The following is a 17,641-nucleotide window of genomic DNA, read 5'->3' on the forward strand; positions in this document are numbered from 1 at the left end:
TACCTGTAACTCAGGTGTGAGGGCCTCGCGGCTCTCGTGCATACTCCCTGCAGCACTATCTGTGTTTTCAGCTGGTGACATTCCTCTGCAGCGCAGATACTCTACAAAATGAGCATCTAAATGCTCTGCATTCTCCAACTCGAGCCTCAGCATGGCCTCCAACTCTGAGCTCACATCTACAAACACCGTAAGATTAACTAAGAAAATGATCTTAACCTTAATTAAACACATCCAGTCTGTCCAAAAGAAATGCAAGCATGCACTAGAACACAACTCACTGCTGCCATATCCATCGCTGACCCACTCCGGCACAGACACCGGAGAGTTGGAACCAAGTGGAGACAGAGATGGCGTCACATCTGAATTGTCCAATTCATGAACCTTAAAACATTACAGCTACACCATTACCACGCCATCATGACGTCAACAGAATAAACATAATTTGGCATCAATTCTAACTATTGCAATTTGTGGCCAATAAAACTGTCCATCATCTGGCATTAAGGCTGGGTGATAAAATCAATAGAAAAAAAGAGAAACCATGAAGTATAGAAATTCATTAATTTGAAGAAATCTACTTACACTTGCATTTACATTCAACCTACAGAATTTTTTATTCATGTTTTTAAATATACACCGTAAACTTCTGTTGTGCAGTGCTTTTAGGACAAAAATCAATAAATACAGTTTTTGGTTGTAAATTGTAAGTCCTTCTGATTACATTGATGAAACAAAGATGCATGATTTTTGAAACTGTCAAATTAAATGCTACATTTATATTAAAAATCTAAATACAGAGACCAGAAAAAAATTCAAGGGAACAGGTATTACCTGCGATATTGAACACGATATTGCGTAGCTTGTCAGTGATCTACGGCTCTGTCTATTAAATGCCACTCCAATTATAAGCAGGTGATGGTGATTTTAGCAGTGATCAAGGAAGCAGCTTTACTGATTAGATGCACATGATCATATCTTTAGATATATCGCCCAGCCCTAGTATTTTATGGACTGTAAGTCGCACTTTCTTTTCATAGTTTGGCTGGTCCTGCGACTTATAGTCAGGTGCGACTTATTTATCAAAATTAATTTGACATGAACCAAGAGAAATGAACCAATAGAAAACATTACCGTCTCCAGCCGCAAGAAGGCGCTCTATGATGCTCAGTGCTCCTGTAGTCTACACTGAAGACAGAGTGCCCTCTCGTGGCTGTAGACGGTAATGTTTTCTCTTGGTTTTTGGTTCTAAATAAATGCGACATATGTTTTTTTTCCCTCACAACGTATTTTTGGACTGATGCGACTTATACACAGGCGCGACTTATATTCCGAAAAATACGGTACTTGTTTTTATCAATTAAATAATCAAGCTATGCTTTCTTTTTTGAGGTCGAACAAACAATGCCATTTCCTTTATTTTATCAATGGAATTCAATTAGAGTTTTTAATGTTTCCAATTAGCGCTGGAACCTTTCTTTTGAAAAAAAAAAAAAGAAAAAAAAAGTGAAATGCATGCTTACCTTATCTGTATCCAGGGAGTCAAGCACAGAAAGGTGTTCAGACACAGTAAGAGAGCAAGGGGATGCGGATGAAGTGTGTGTGCTAGGTGGGACTTCTTCTGAAGGTGGGATAAAAGTTTGTCTGGGGTGTGGTCTCTCTTTCTCCCGATCCATAGGCGAAAGCTTGCTGTGGAGCTCTAGGCTGGCATTGTGTAGCGCACTGAGCTCTGAGAGGTGAGACACCTGCAGACGAGAGGGGTGCTCTTCACTGCACTCCAACCTACGCAGGACTTCTGGTGAAGACAGGGAAGCAGAGAGGGATGGATCACGGGAAAGGCCTTCAAGAAAGCGGTGGCTGTGTTTGGGATGGTGGTCCTGCAGGTTGCAGCGCTGTCTGAGCTGCTCTAGCTCCCGCTGCTGATAGGCCAGCTCTTCTTCCTGCACAGCCAGGTCATCCTGCAGACTCCACAGCTCTGCTTTCAGGTGCTGGTTATGGACCTCGAGATCAGCCAATGCACGATCTTTCGTCTGATGGTGAAAGATCAAATCAGCAACTTGATTTACACTTCCATAAAAGTGCTTTTTTTTCCCTTTTCTTTTTTTCAATTCTGGGTCCTTTTGTATAAAACAGTCATAACCAACAAACCAATGTGTGTATCTATTAAGAAACTATTCCACATACCTGTCCCTCTTCTTGTAGCTTTTCAGCTCTCTCTGTGCTGGTATTAAGCCCTTCCTTCACAGCTGCTAACTCCGCCCTTAGAGCATCATGCTCCGCCCTCAGGTGGATCAGCTGCTGTTCTCGCTCACGTAAAGCGGTCTCCGCTTTAGCCAAAGTCTCTTCAGCACACGTCTGCAAAAATAATCACTCAGAAATGTCAGTTCTTTATATCCCACACACACACACACACACACAAAATGTGTTACATCAGTTACAAAACAATTTTAAGTTAAGGTCTTGCTCTGATAAATGAGCAGAAGAACTAGCTCAAATCTGCAGCAAATCATTTGCAAAAATGCATGACTATCTAACCAGTGAACAAACCAATCCAAAAATGACCTAGAACGATTACATGTTAAAGCAAACAAGGTTTTGCCTCCTGCTCAATTACAACAAAAGTGGCTCATTGCTAGAAAGAAAGTTCCAAGAAATTAAATGTCATTTGCTGAAACATCACTCGATCGACTCTAAACAAAGCAAATAAAAACAGTGCAGCTTTTAACTTTCGCTCATGACTAACCAATCCCAAAGTTTAGATCAAGCTTTAAAAAGTAAACTGTTTAAAAGACTTCAGACGGACTTCCTATTTTTGTAAATGTACTTCCCATGTGAGCTATTCTCTCATGTGCCAGAGGGCTGGACTAAATCCTTCTATTCTCGTCCCTCCCCTTTTTTTCTTCTGTAATTTCAGGCAATACCCAAACAACAAACAAAACATAGTTGATCTGCAACTAATTACAGAATCTGTAAAGCATGAAACCTTGAGGCCACTTCCCAAATAACTCCCGGTTTACATCATAGTTCATGGCAAGAGTGAAGTCACAGAGTTACAGCTCAAGTTACAGTTTGTTTATAGGGCAGTCTTGTTCAAATTCCACTACAGTAAGAAAGGAAAACTAAACACTAAAAAACTGTAGTGAGTAGGTAATGATTAAAATATATATATATATTAATAATTAAATGTTTTCCCAAGTATCTCACCAGTACTTCTTTTTGAGCTTCCCCTTGTTTAGCCACAGTCTCCTTGTGTTGGTCAAGTAGTTCTTTGATGTAGTTAGTCTTTGATGTCACTTCCTGTTTCAAACGCTCTATTTCCTCCTGGAGGCATCCCTCCCGTTTTCTCAGAGCCTCTCTCTCAAAAGACAGTTCTCTTTTGTTTGTCTCCAAGGCAATGATGGTGGCTTTGCCTTCTTGGACATTTTGCTCAAGCTCGTCCAGTTTGAACTGTAAAGAGTCAAGTTCATTCTGATATTCCTCTTCTTTGTTTTGCAATTCCGAGATTTGGTTCTCCAGAAGCAGCTTCTCAACACACTGGTTCCTCACCTCCTCCTGGAGCTTGCCAAGCTCCTGCTGGACCTCGTCTCTTCTCTCTTCCACTCTTCTCAGCTGGAGCTCAGACTCTCGAAGCCTGGACTGATGAGCTCGCTCTGTATCTTCCAACACTTCCACACGATCCGCCAATCTCTCAGCTTCTGTCCGCTTCTCCTCTAGCTGGAGTTTCAGCTCATTTGTTTCCTGTTCCAACACAGCCACCTTCCCCCTTTCCTCTCCGAGACTCTGGCCGAGTGCCTCCACCTGGCTTCCATACTGTTCTTCTTGGGAGAGCAACAGTCTCTGAAGAGAGTCCTTCTCTTCGGCTGCTCGCTCCAGCTCAAGCTGTAACTCCTGCAAGCGAGCGCGAGACGACTGCAGCGTGTGGCTGCGGAGCTCCTGGCACAGGCTTTCCTCAGGCGCCCTCTGCTGGCAAGGATGAGGAGACCAGGGGAAGTCAGATGACTCAGGGCTGTCAGTATTGGGGTCACTGACCTCATGATGGTTGGGGTCAAGCTGGCTCAACTCCTCTTGAAGCTTGTTAATAACCTCGTGGAGTTGCTCAGTCTCTTCTTCCTTTGCCTGCCGTAAACGTTGCTGGTCACAACGAAGACGTTCAACCAGAGTGCGCAGCTCTTCAATCTCAGCTTGCTTTTCCTCCAGAGTCTGAAAATGGTAATGAGGACTAGTTACAAGCATACTTAATTGCTACAACATAACTGACAAAGATCTTCAAATTTAACAAGACAATAAACATACCTATTTTACTTGTAATTAATGCACTCCAATTTCTCTGTATATCAGAGATGGGAATTTAAACCTGGAACTATTCTGAATCCTCTTAATTCCATTTCCATTAACATTTCTATTTATACTTCTGAGTAAGAAAACAAAAAACAAACATGGACATGCTTGTCTTACTTTATTATCACTGGTCATGTCAAGGTCTTGCTGCAGCTGGAGGATCTGCTGGTTTAAGTGGTCGATCTCCAGATTCTTCTCCTCCAGAAGGGCAGAAGGCAGCGGGAGGATGGATTCGTCACTGCTCTTTTCTAGTCGCCTTGTTAAAGTGTCCACAGTCTCCTAAAGGACACAGAATGAAGTCAATCTGGCTTTTTAACATCCTCCAGACAATCATTAACTAAATCCACAACAGAATTTGAATGAAGGTTCTGTGCTATAAATACAATTTATCCAAAACTGTGAACAAATTAATGATAGGACTGCCAGGCTACACTCATTATACAAGTACAGACTAACCTGCAGGTGAGTGATGTGTGTGTGGAGCTGCTCTTCTGTAGCTCTGCTCTCTGTGTTTTTGAGCTCCAGCTGTAGTGCTAGTTGTCCGACCTCTTCCTCCCTCACTACCAAATCCTTCTCAAGCTCACTTATACGTTCTGACAACAACTCCACCTAAGAGAGACGAAAACTCTTAAATCAATTTCCATTGTGCATGTCCTAACTAGAGACAAAACAGAATGCTAAAGGTAATTTCATATCTCTTTCACAGCCTTTTTATATACACTCACCTGTTGTTCTTTGGTCAGCAGATCCTGCTGTACGGCTTCAAGCTGCTCCCGGAGGTTGGGGTCAGGGGTCATATCAGGGAAACGGTGTCTGGTCTCATCAAGTTTGGACTGTAGGGCAGAGATCTGAAGCTTATTAGCATACTGCTGCTGCTGTAAAGCTTCTTTATCCTGAAAGTAAAAACACACAGACTGGTTAGAACTATTTTAATATTCATGCTACAAAATATTGCCCCAAACATTAACTTTAACATGAACTGAAGCAGTGAAAAATGCATTTTGTATTTCATTTCTTTCGGTGCACCTGTGTGAGCTCCTGAAGGTTCTTGCGTGCTTTCTGAAGTTCTTGCTCCAGCTGTGTGACCGTTCGGCTGGCCTCTGCACAGCTCAGCAATGCCTGCTCCAACTCACGGATACGAGCGGCCAGTTTTTCAATCTCTTCATTACGCTCTTCCACGTCACGCTGACACTGCTCTTTGGCTGACATCAGTACACTATAGTCTTCCATCTTATCTTTGATCAGAGCCTGAAGACTTTCCACCTGTACAAAAATCACACAAAGAAAGTCGTGTATCCATAAAAAAAAAAAGAGAGTCAGGAACACGTCCTAGTCCTAAAAAAAAAAGCAGTCCAGCAGAATCCATGTGGAAAAACATGCAGAACAGCAGCACAAAATAGCCATTAATTATTAAAGCAACAGTTTTTCAACAGATTGAGGCTTTTAAGTATGGAAGCATATGGGTAGCATTATTCAATTTGGGATGTAATATGCAAAATGACAATGCAATATGTAAAATGGCAATGCATTTCTGTATTTACATTTACATTTTCCAATACATTTGTGCAACGTTTGGTGCAAAATGAAAATTAAATTACATAATTTTCATTTGCCATTTACTACACCAGTTTTAATATGTAAAATGAATATTAATTTTAACGCTTTATATGTTGCAAAATTAAAATGAAAATGTATTACAGAAATGATTAGATATGTCTAACATGTTAAAGCAAAAACTGTGGCAAAATGATCATTTAAATGCTATTTTTCTTAAATGCATTAACACTCACAGTCAAGACACTTACGATTGCATTTTCATTCGGTGTCCCGCAATGAATGTAGCAAAATTCAATGTGCACATTGAAAATGCATTCCGAGCCGATCACGTGTCCCCGCCCTCGCGCCACGTCAATCATTGTGTGAACAAGGCGGGGCTTACAGAAGGTCAGAGACTCAAATCTCAAGGAGCGGATTCAAGTGAGACAAGATGGACAAGACAGTTGGTCCGTGTATGTTTTGATCATTTCGGTTTATGGCTTCAATATTTCATTCGCACTTGTGGGCGGAGCTGAAACGCTGCTTTCATCTGATTGGTCGAATCGGATCGGTTTTCATCTGACAGCCTTCAGCTCTGTCTTTTCATTCTTTCAGACAGAATAAGAGTCAGTGCGAGTGAAGCACTGTAATGTCTGAAACCACCGCTCACTGTTAATTAGCATAATATTTGAATCAGATGTAGCTTGGCACATAATTCGTGCTGCTGAGACCTGCAAATTATTTTCTAGGTTGTAGTATTGTATGAATATTGTCCCACTGATAAAAACAGTGCAAATAGTTCTGTCCCTTTGGATAACAGTGAAGTGGAAATAAATATAGTTAAATTTATGAAATAAAATTAAATAGGATTTTTTGGGAAGGTAAGTCTGGCCAGTTATACAAGCAACACTAGTCAGACGAGTCTGAAGATCTGAGCTGAATTGGGTGAAACATTAAAGTTCTAGTCTGTGTCAATTACTCTCATAATAAATAATAATAATATTGTTACCTGTATTTTTCGGTATAAGTTACATCAGTCCAAAAATACGTCATGACGAGGAAAAAAACATATATAAATCTCACTGGATTATAAGTCACATTTATTCAGGACCAAGAGAAAACATTACCTTCTGCAGCCGCGAGAGGGCGCTCTGGGGTAGGCTACAGGAGAACTGAGCAGCATAGAGCTAATTTTACTATTTTTATTTAGAAATGTAACTATATTCATTTTTACAATTATTTATTAATGTCACACACACACACACACACACACACACATACCTAGTGACTTATGACTTAAAAGATGAGAGTGGTAAATGTTACAGACATGGAACTGTTCAGTCTATTGTTGATTTTTATTTCCACTTCACTGTTATCCAAAGGGACAGAACTATTTGCACTGTATTTATCAGTGGGACAATATTCATACAATACTACAACCTAGAAAATAATTTGCAGGTCTCAGCAGCACGAATTATGTGCCCAGCTATATCTGATTCAAATATTATGCTAATTAACAGTGAGCGGTGGTTTCAGACATTACAGTGCTTCACTCGCACTGACTCTTATTCTGTCTGAAAGAATGAAAAGACAGAGCTGAAGGCTGTCAGATGAAAACCGATCCGATTCGACCAATCAGATGAAAGCAGCGTTTCAGCTCCGCCCACAAGTGCGAATGAAATATTGAAGCCATAAACCGAAATGATCAAAACATACACGGACCAACTGTCTTGTCCATCTTGTCTCACTTGAATCCGCTCCTTGAGATTTGAGTCTCTGACCTTCTGTAAGCCCCGCCTTGTTCACACAATGATTGACGTGGCGCGAGGGCGGGGACACGTGATCGGCTCGGAATGCATTTTCAATGTGCACATTGAATTTTGCTACATTCATTGCGGGACACCGAATGAAAATGCAATCGTAAGTGTCTTGACTGTGAGTGTTAATGCATTTAAGAAAAATAGCATTTAAATGATCATTTTGCCACAGTTTTTGCTTTAACATGTTAGACATATCTAATCATTTCTGTAATACATTTTCATTTTAATTTTGCAACTTATAAAGCGTTAAAATTAATATTAATTTTACATATTAAAACTGGTGTAGTAAATGGCAAATGAAAATTATGTAATTTAATTTTCATTTTCATTTTGCACCAAACGTTGCACAAATGTATTGGAAAATGTAAATGTAAATACAGAAATGCATTGCCATTTTACATATTGCATTGTCATTTTGCATATTACATCCCAAATTGAATAATGCTACCCATATGCTTCCATATTTAAGGGGGTTACAAGAAGACTTTCCTTAAATTAATAGACACAAAAGTACAGTTGAGGCAATAAAGCTATTAAATAAAGCCTCCAGAAGTAGCAAACAAAAACATTTCAGAGGAAAGAGGATTTGTGTATGTGTGTATTTGAGCAGGAGGATGGAAGAGGGAAAACAACATGAAATACAGACATAACTGATGTACACCTGCTGAAGAAGTTTGACAAACAAGAAAATGAATGGACAATATCTATCACATGCTCTACTACTCGAAACGCTGCATAAGCCATGCATATTTGCCACAGGACCAGCACATAAATGACTACAGCTGGATAACATACCTGAAGAACCAAGTCCTCAATCTACAAGATTCAGTTAGGGAGAAGAAAAAAAAGCATCTAAATGAACATTCAAATCATTCAGAGATGTCAGAGGATCAGAATGTCTTTAGGCTCTTAGTCAAGGACACAGTATGTGAACAATAAAGGGCTGCAGGTTTGTTTGACTTTGCCTGGAGCATGGAATTGTTGATGTTTTCTTTTGCTATTATTGAATATATATATATAGATTATACTTTGATTTTTAAGTAACTTTATTCTACAAGGCTGCATTAAATTGCACAAAAGGTGACAAAGACTTAATTTTTATGATTAAAAGAGAGAGAGAAAAAAAACACCATTCAAAATAAATGCTGTTCTTTTCAACTTTCTAATAAAAAAGAAAAATACTAAAAATCATTCACTTAATTTCCATGCAATTATCAAGCAGCGCAACAGATTTCAACATTGATAAGATATGTTTTTTGAGCACCAAATCAGCATATTAGAATTATTTCTGAAGGATCATGTCACACTGAAGACTGGAGTAATGTCTGCTGAAAATTAAGTTTTCCATCACAGGAATAGAATTACATCTTAAAATACATAAAAATAGAATAAATTAAATAAACTATTTTGTACAAGCAGAAATTTATTTCACAATTTACCCATTTTACTGTATTTTTAATCAAATTAATGCAGCTTTGGTGAGCAAAACACAAGAGACATGACAAAGGATTGATCTATCATTAAGTTTCTTTGCAAACAGAAATGGGAAAAAACCCAGAGTGGCGCAGGACTGGGAAGTTACTGCCACTTCATTCTGCTCACATACTCGTCAAAGATTAACCAAAGGTCACAAAAAGGGTGTCAGTCTGTTAAAACAAACACATATATAAAGTTCTAGACACAAACCCTTACCCTCTGACCCTTGCTGTCCCCTCCTGTGTATACTTTAGATGGCTGTCTCAGTTGATCTTCTAGATTCTTTATTTCCTGCTGGAATTCATCTCTCTCATGCTCCCGCTCCACTGCTTGTTCCTGTACATAAGAGGAAAAAAAGGCAGGGTCATTTATTTCCCCAAGCTCACATTCACTTTTTCTGGTGCTGAATTTCAGACACTTGAATAAACTGCTGGAAACACTCACATCTATGAACTGGCGGTTATGTTTGAGCTGTTTCTCCAGAGCATCAATATGTTGCTGCAGGTCTTCAGTCTGCAGGCGATGCTGTTCCTCCAGCTGATGCGCATGGCTCTCCTGCTCCTCCAAGGCCTGCTCCAGCATCTGCAGACGGGATGCCATACCACCGCAGCTCTTCTCTGCCTGCCGCTGCACCTCCACACACTCCTGCCCCAGACGCTCAGTCTCCGCTAGCAGAGCTGCACAGAGCCCAGGAGAACCAATGAATGAAATCAACACGCAACTGCAGAGTCCATGCAAACAAAACACACAAACTGCAAATGCAAATTAACATGCAAACATGCACAGGAGCTCTGGATCCTTTGTGCATTCTCTCAATGCACAGATAAAGCACTGCAAACTGGATCAAGAAAAAAATTGGCAAAGAAAGACTCATAAGAGAATTTAACAAGTATTTGGACCGTTTGGAAGTTAAACTGCAAAAAAAAAAAAAAAAAAAAAAAAAAAAATGAAAGGGTAAGCAAGAGCATTAGTAATAAACCACAAAAATAAATTTAAAAAAATCGAAATTCATCTGTAACTGATGAATTTAGTGTCAAACTGTGCACAATTTTTCAACTCAAACTTTAATTCAGTTACAGATTATCTTCACAAACCTGTCTCTTCCTCTGCATCGAGGAAGCCTACAGAGCAGAAAGAATTTGTAGGATGAAACTAAACCCTCCATCACGAGCACACAATCTTAAAGTTCACTCTGTGTTAGAGGTGTATGATACTGATAAAAATTACCTTGATATTTTCCAGGACTTTTTCAAAAATAATTAGAAATTATTTGGCCAGGTGTGTTTTAGTGGTGATCCTTTGGCTGGTTGATCCTGTTGTGATCAGCCGACTCCAGAAATGTTACATATTCTGTGCAGTAGTTAGTTCACAGCAGTGACATAGGAAATATTTACCCCCCCTTAAAATGATTTCCAGGAGATTTTATATAATATTAATAATTAATAATTATATAATTATATAATTAAAATAATAATAATTAAAATCAAATAGAATAAAACAAATCAAATGAAATCTACATCGCAAAGATACATTTAGTTGATAAAGAAGTTGAACAGAAGATAAACCTGAAATGGCATTTAAATTCATTTACACAGACTGTTTAATATAATTTAAAATTGGCCTGAATTGCATTTACAACTGCATGAATAATCCTATGGGATTTTCTTTATATATATAATTTTATTTTATTTTATAATTAAATATGAAACTAAAACCGCCTCTAGGTGTCAGCAGATTTGTTAAAATGATTGATTCATTCGGTCTTTTAATAATTCATTAAACTCATTTGGTCAAAACCATAGACTGAATAAAAACATGGACGTGACGTCACCCATAGACTCCTGAAGAGAGTTTTTGAAGCCTAAAGTGTGCAGAGCGAGCCGTCGCCATCTTGGCAGCGCGTCACCGCGCGACTCTCCCAGACAATCGAAAATTGGCAAAAGGGCGGGAGCTGGTTGCTGAAGCCACACCCACCTAGCGCAACGGCTGTGACAGCAGTGGCAATTCACCTGTCACTCAAGTGGCCATGCCCCCTTAATTATGTAGAACTTAATATAATTTAAACGGATGAGTTATAAAAATAAAAAAAATCCCCCTCACAGACATGAAGGGCAAAATTACTTATATAGACCAAAATAATTTTTTGAACCAGGCTGAAAAGTTTCATTTTAACATGGGGAGTCTATGGGATTGACTCTCTTTTGCAGCCAGCCTCAAGCGGCCAGTCGATGTATTGCAGTTTTAGTCACTTCCTTATTGGCTTCACTAGAGAGAGCGGGAATAGGCTACAAGACACATGTGCACTCAGCACATTTTTGGTTTAGCCAGTGTCATGATCTAAATTGCCAGTTTGCATATTGTTAACACTATAATTATGATATTAATCAAAAATGATACATATCATACACCCCTACTCTGTGTGCAAAGCAACAGATTCACCTTTAACAGGCCATGACTATTTGGCATGTACCGAATGACAAAACTAATGTTACGTAATTGCATGTTATGTAATTCAATCTGAGAATTAAACTAAAGCATGTCAGTTTAAATCACGTCCCTAAAGCGTTCCTCTCTCACCCTTCTCAGTGTCACCGAGGCCGGCTGTGAGGGCTTCTCTCTGGCGCAGGAGGAGGGTATGATTTTCACTGAGCTGCTGCAGTTGGATGCGTGTGCTCTCCAGCTTCTCTGCCAGACGCTGCTGCTGTGTTTCCTTCTGCTGAAGTGCCTCCTCCAAAGCTGCTTTCTCAGCTACGTAGCCTTCCATCAGACCTAGAGCCACACATAAAATGCACACAGGACATGATAAACGAGCAAATGAGATAAGTGCCTGATACAGAGAAACTAATACAATAGACAACAGCAGATCATATATAGGTATTCTGACCTTCGGCCTTGTGCAGCTCCAGTTGTAGCTGGCTCTTCAGATTAGCCTCATGATCCAGCTGCTCCAGGAGCTGAGAGTTCTGAAACAGCAGAGACGCTCCAGCCTCACCTCCATCTCTGAACTGCTCATTTAGCATGGCCTGAAGACCACACATCTGCTCCAACTATAGCAGGGAACAACAGGAAGAGAGAAAAGACAGACATGGATTAAAAGCAAAATTGGGTGAAACAGCTACTATTAAAACTGCTAACAAATAATATATATAGAAAGTATAGATAAGTTAATTTAAAATATTAAAGTAAAACAGCATAAATACTACTACACTGTAGTATTTTATAATAATATATAAATTAATACTTTAAAAGCTGTTCTTTTGAACTACAAAAAAAAAAGAAAGAAAGAAAAAGTATAACCATTTCCACAAACATTCAGCAGAACGTTTTTTTAATATTCATAACAAGAAAGGTTTCTTAAGCACCAAAACAGCATACATGAATGATTTTTGATGAGTCAGTTTTGCATCTATAATAATATTATTAATAATAATTATTAATAATATAATGTTATTATTATTATTATTAATGATATAAAAAAAATACAGCCTTGATTTGGTGAAAGAACAAAATGCTAAAAAAACAAAAATCCTACTGACACCGACTTTTAAAATTGCAGCTTACTCCTGTGTGAAGAGGAAATACTAAGCTGGAAAATAAAGATTATTTAATAAAAGCATGAGGAAATTGTGTCACAAAATTGATACCACAAAGCATTTTCATACCTGCCAAATTTTATGAGTACTACACCCCCCCCACGCACACACACGCGAGAACCTTACAGCCCACCACCAATGTATGCTCCACCGTTGCACACACACCTATGAGATACCTAACACTATAATACATATTATACACATAATATACTTTCACCAATTAAGACTTATTAGTTACTCCATAACATATACAAGTAGACCATAAATGTTATACAATTTCTGCAATCACTCAGAACATTTTGTACTGGAGGCATAGCCGGAAACTTCTTCCACCTGAAAATCTTGTCAGAATTAAAAGTAAACCGAGGACATGCTTTCTAAATAAATAAATCAAAACATTAAATAAATGTGCAAATATCAAAATCAGTTTGCTAAAAACAAACAAAATTTTTTTTTAATAATTTTCCATGCAAAGTGTTTAAACTTTTGCATTGTTTAACTTGTTGAAGGTTGCAGATTTGGCTTTTTTTTAAGTAGTGCATCAGTGAAAGTCTCTTTGTAACAAATGCTGCCTTTGGAGGCAAACATGACTTTTCTTGTCACCAGAGAACTAAACATCTCTTTGCTCATATTAATAGATTATTATTAATGTTGAAAAGAGCTGAGAATATTTTTTTTTCACGTTTTTTCTGGGGAATTAATTGAAAGAACAGCATTGTTTGTTACATTTGTTACAGTTACATTTATTTGTTACATTTATATTATTTACATCAAGCTTTTGAATGGTATAATACTGCATATTGTTATTGAAACTTCATAATGTTTCACTTGATTATACATTTAGTCAGGAATTACAGTTTGGAAAAAGTCTAACTAGTAAAATGTTTATACGTTATATGAAAACTAGTACAAGTATATAAATAAATAATAAGAGACTTACTCATGTTTATTATCTCTGCTGAATAAAGTGCTTCATACTTTTTTTCTGAGGAAATCCAAATCTCAAATACTCAACCACATCACATTTTGGGGTGACTTATATCTTATTCCTCTCATCGCGAGGCAAACAGTAAAATAAAAATAAAAACTTTATTTAACATTAGAATCTGAATAGAGCATTCAGCGCGGGGGCATGGTCGAATTAGAAGATAATGAAGGGAGATGTGAAAAACGGACAAGACATCACGTTGTTTTCATATGGATTACTTTATCACAGAATATTTGTTTTCAGCGGCACTTGTTTAGTTTCAAAGTAGACATGTCAATCTTTCTATAGATATAGCTCTCATGTCTCTTCATTGAGTATTCACGGAGTTACAGTTCATTTTAATGACGTGTTTGTAAATGAATATCCCAGCAGACAAAGGATGCAGACAGCACACCTAGTTTGTTATCTTTATTTTATGTGCACAAAGTTTTGTTGTTATTATGTCTGTATACAAATAAAAGTAGACCCTTTACAGATTCGATTTTGCTCTTATCTGTACGATCAAAACTGAAAGTGTAATTTAAGTTCTTTTCGGGGTTATCAGGAGAAAATGACTCATAACGCGTATACGTGTTAACCGACTCAAGAGGGTTGAATAGAAAACTTCAAAACGAAAGAAAACCGACTGCTCTCTGCTTATGTAACGTTAATCCGTATGAAATGTGCATTTCTTTGGCGCGTTCACTACTGCGAAGATCGCGAGACACCATCGTCAACTTTATCTTTGCAGTCGACACGACATTGACACAGAAAACACTTGTTTATTAATAATTATATTCATAAAATATAAAATATTCATAATCATTACTTTTGCCGGTTCTTTGTGACAGCTTTTAGGTGCGTTATTGGCAGGGCCACCCTTACATGTTAGCCTACATGAACGCGTGAACTGAACTGAGCTCGTCACAGCTGGACTGCTTGTTATGATGTCATGTCAAGGTCATTTTTAATGTCCATAAATTCAATTAGGCTAAACATAGCCTAACTGTTGCCTTTAACTTACGTTAATCAGCACCTGGCCTGTCTAAAACTTTTAGATTTCAAGCCATTCCACCACTTCTAACTGCCAACTAAGCTTGTGGATAGGAGGGGCAGGTGGGCGGTGGGTTAACATGCACCGCTCTGATTGGCCGAAAGCTTTTCACTCCACTTACACGCTGTGGATCAGCGTCATAGATTGCACAGAAACTGAAATCAGCGAAATGCGAGATGCAACAAAATGCGTACCTAGAGAGCAGCGAATCGTACAAGCGTACTTATGGGTCAAAATGCGTGCAGAGTACGAAAAATGCATACATGTTGGCAGGTCTGCATTTTGTGAACATACATGTGCATAAAAGTAACATAGCAATACGAGGATGGAAGACTCTGTGACCTATAACAAGTTCTTGTGGCCATCGATAGTGCATAATCTATACAACTGACAGTAGTGGATAGGTCGGGGGTGTGTGTGTGTGTGTGTGAGCGTGGCACCTGTTTTGAGGACTCTGAGAGCAGCTCTATTAGTTTATCCACAGCTGTGCGCAGACGTGTACAGGCCCCCAGCATGAGCTCTTCACCTTCGACCTCCATCTCTCCCTCCGGCCCAGAGAACACACTCTCACACAGCCTCTGAGACAATTCCAATCCCTCGTCCACAGCCGAAGACCACACACTACAATCAGCATCTCCCTCTACACCGATCAAAAAAAAAAAAAAAAAAAAAAAAAAAAACCACGCAAAAATAAATTAATTGTTCCAATCTGTCTGAAAGTCAACTAAAAATATTAAATGATATTTAGAACATAATCGGCCAAAGCTTCCTTTATATTAGTTCTAAATTATATTTTTTAAAGAGTGTAAAAAATGTTTTAGCAACTTTCATATTTGCATTAATTCAAGAGGTAATTTAAAAATAATTTGTCATCATTCACGGTAGCCACATCAACAGTACTGAAAAAAAATATACTATGGAAGTCAATGGCTACCAGCAACTGGTTACCAACTTTCTTCAAAACTCTTCTGTTGAACACAAGAGAAGATAAGAAACTCTTACAAATTTGGAACAAGTGGAAGGTGAGTAAATGACGACAATTTAAATTTTGGGGCAAACTATCCATTTAAACATTTATATACAAATTATTTGTATACATTTTATATATCAAAAGATTGAACATTTTTCAATAGTAGGTGATCAGTAGAGATTTCATCCAACAGACTAACAGAAACTTACCCATTTCACGTGCATCACATCTACTGTTGGGTGTCCTAGAGCTGGCCAAAGTTTTGTCTCCAGCCTGACCACCTGACACACAAACCCCTAACTTGTGGCTGATTTGCTCTTCTGTTGCCATAGTGATTCGAAGCATCTCTATGAGCATCCTCTGTAGTTTGTCACGTGCTGTTTGCAGGTCTTCCCTTACAGGGACAAAAATCAAAGGTTTTAATGATAAACTCAAAGTATGAAAACAAAAGTATTGTTCTCTTAAACAGTATGCAGACTGTCGGTTAGTTCCACAAAATCCCTATTTCTGTATCCCTGCAGGTCAGCTGACCTTTGCTGTGTAGCCGTGCTGAGGTCTGCTCTGAGCATGGCCAGTAGATTGTCTCCCTCCTGGTTCTCCCGGTCTCTGCGTTGCAGGAGCATCTCCAGTGTGTCCATCTCTGCCCGCTTGCCCTCTAGCTCCACCTGCAGCCCGCTCATCTCCGCTCGCAGCTGAGGAAGAGGCAAAAGAGATGCAACAGAAAGGAAACCAGTCATAACACAGGCAAGAAAACCGTAAGCATTTGCTCAAGAAGTGTCAATGCAACTAACAAATAAGGAAGAGGTTAACTTCTGTAAGCCTCATAAAATAAGCTTGCTGTCAAAGTAAACAGAAAACATGTCTGTCTGTGGATGTCCATACAGTTATACAGCTTGTCGAGACTGAAAGATTCAAAGCCAAAAAGAGGTGGGAAAACAGCAGCTAAAGCAGATCAGACAATGTAGTGTGCATTTAAATAAGGCTCCTGTAAGAATGTGTGGTGTTTTTCATCTACTAAAAAGGCATGCAAAGATGTAACCATAACAACAGCTCTACCAAAGCTTATCTAGGCCTTTTGTTACCATTCCCACCCACCACTTCTTATGTACACCAGCATCTAGGGCTGTGCAAATAATCGAATGTGATTATGCGCATCTCGTCAGTAAAGCCAGTTCTGTGATTAGTTGTTAATCTCCATCATGTGCTTTCAAATGGAGGGGCATTTACTACACAGAGCCTTCGTTCACTGACAAGCTAAGCAATAAAGTGTTCATTATCAAAGGCAATACACCAGCAATAAAGAATGCGATATTGCGTCTCTCATGTCGTTCCAAACCTGTAACAGCTTTGTTCATCTTTGGAACACAAATTAAGATATTTTTGGTGAAATCCGAGAGCTTTCGGACCCTGCACAGACAGCAATGCAACAACATGTACAATGTTCAAGAACCAGAAAGGTAGTAAGAACATTGTTTAAACAGTCCACGAGGCAATAATTCAACCTTCATTTTATTAAGATATGAGAATACTTTTTTTGTGCACACAGAAAACTAAAATATTGACTTTATTCAACATTTTCTTCTCTTACAGGGTCAGAAAGCTCTCTGATTTCTCCAAAAAAAAAAAAAAAAAAAATCTTAATTTGTTTAACAAAAGATGAATGAAGGTCTTAAGGGTTTGGATCGACATGAGGGTGCGTAATTAATGAGAGTTTTCCTATTTGACTGAACTTAAATACAAAAATACAAACACAGAGATCTCTACAGCTACAAAAAATATCTATAGTGTATTCCAGGCTGTAGATAAAAATTTAATGAACATTGTAAAACTTCAAAAACTTGCAAGCACTATTTTCTAGTGCTTGGGTTTTCTTTGTCAGTAGTAAAGAAT

The 17,641-nt window shown here is 38.5% G+C and overlaps 1 protein-coding gene across 8 annotated transcripts in view; it reads right to left on the reverse strand.

Moving 5' to 3' along the window:
* The window catches only part of LOC113092855 (pericentrin-like), a 46,142-nt gene that overhangs the window by 7,990 nt on the left and 20,511 nt on the right, over window positions 1-17,641 (reverse strand). For 4 of the 8 annotated variants that reach the window (XM_026258660.1, XM_026258635.1, XM_026258640.1 and 1 more), the window contains 18 exons: window positions 16,283-16,443; window positions 15,961-16,145; window positions 15,222-15,421; window positions 12,052-12,214; window positions 11,745-11,936; window positions 10,262-10,288; window positions 9,612-9,844; window positions 9,384-9,503; window positions 8,487-8,507; window positions 5,362-5,598; window positions 5,061-5,228; window positions 4,792-4,944; window positions 4,453-4,614; window positions 3,202-4,197; window positions 2,182-2,352; window positions 1,521-2,027; window positions 279-381; window positions 4-176 (listed from right to left, as the gene is read on the reverse strand). In XM_026258660.1, coding sequence (XP_026114445.1) covers window positions 4-176; window positions 279-381; window positions 1,521-2,027; window positions 2,182-2,352; window positions 3,202-4,197; window positions 4,453-4,614; window positions 4,792-4,944; window positions 5,061-5,228; window positions 5,362-5,598; window positions 8,487-8,507; window positions 9,384-9,503; window positions 9,612-9,844; window positions 10,262-10,288; window positions 11,745-11,936; window positions 12,052-12,214; window positions 15,222-15,421; window positions 15,961-16,145; window positions 16,283-16,443 — 3,972 coding nt within the window. The remainder of the gene's footprint in view (window positions 1-3; window positions 177-278; window positions 382-1,520; window positions 2,028-2,181; window positions 2,353-3,201; window positions 4,198-4,452; window positions 4,615-4,791; window positions 4,945-5,060; window positions 5,229-5,361; window positions 5,599-8,486; window positions 8,508-9,383; window positions 9,504-9,611; window positions 9,845-10,261; window positions 10,289-11,744; window positions 11,937-12,051; window positions 12,215-15,221; window positions 15,422-15,960; window positions 16,146-16,282; window positions 16,444-17,641) is intronic. The other 4 variants (XM_026258669.1, XM_026258654.1, XM_026258650.1 and 1 more) reach the window with 3 other exon arrangements.

The sequence above is a fragment of the Carassius auratus genome, chromosome 6, assembly GCF_003368295.1.
Source record: "Carassius auratus strain Wakin chromosome 6, ASM336829v1, whole genome shotgun sequence".
In the NCBI taxonomy this organism is placed as follows: domain Eukaryota; kingdom Metazoa; phylum Chordata; class Actinopteri; order Cypriniformes; family Cyprinidae; genus Carassius; species Carassius auratus.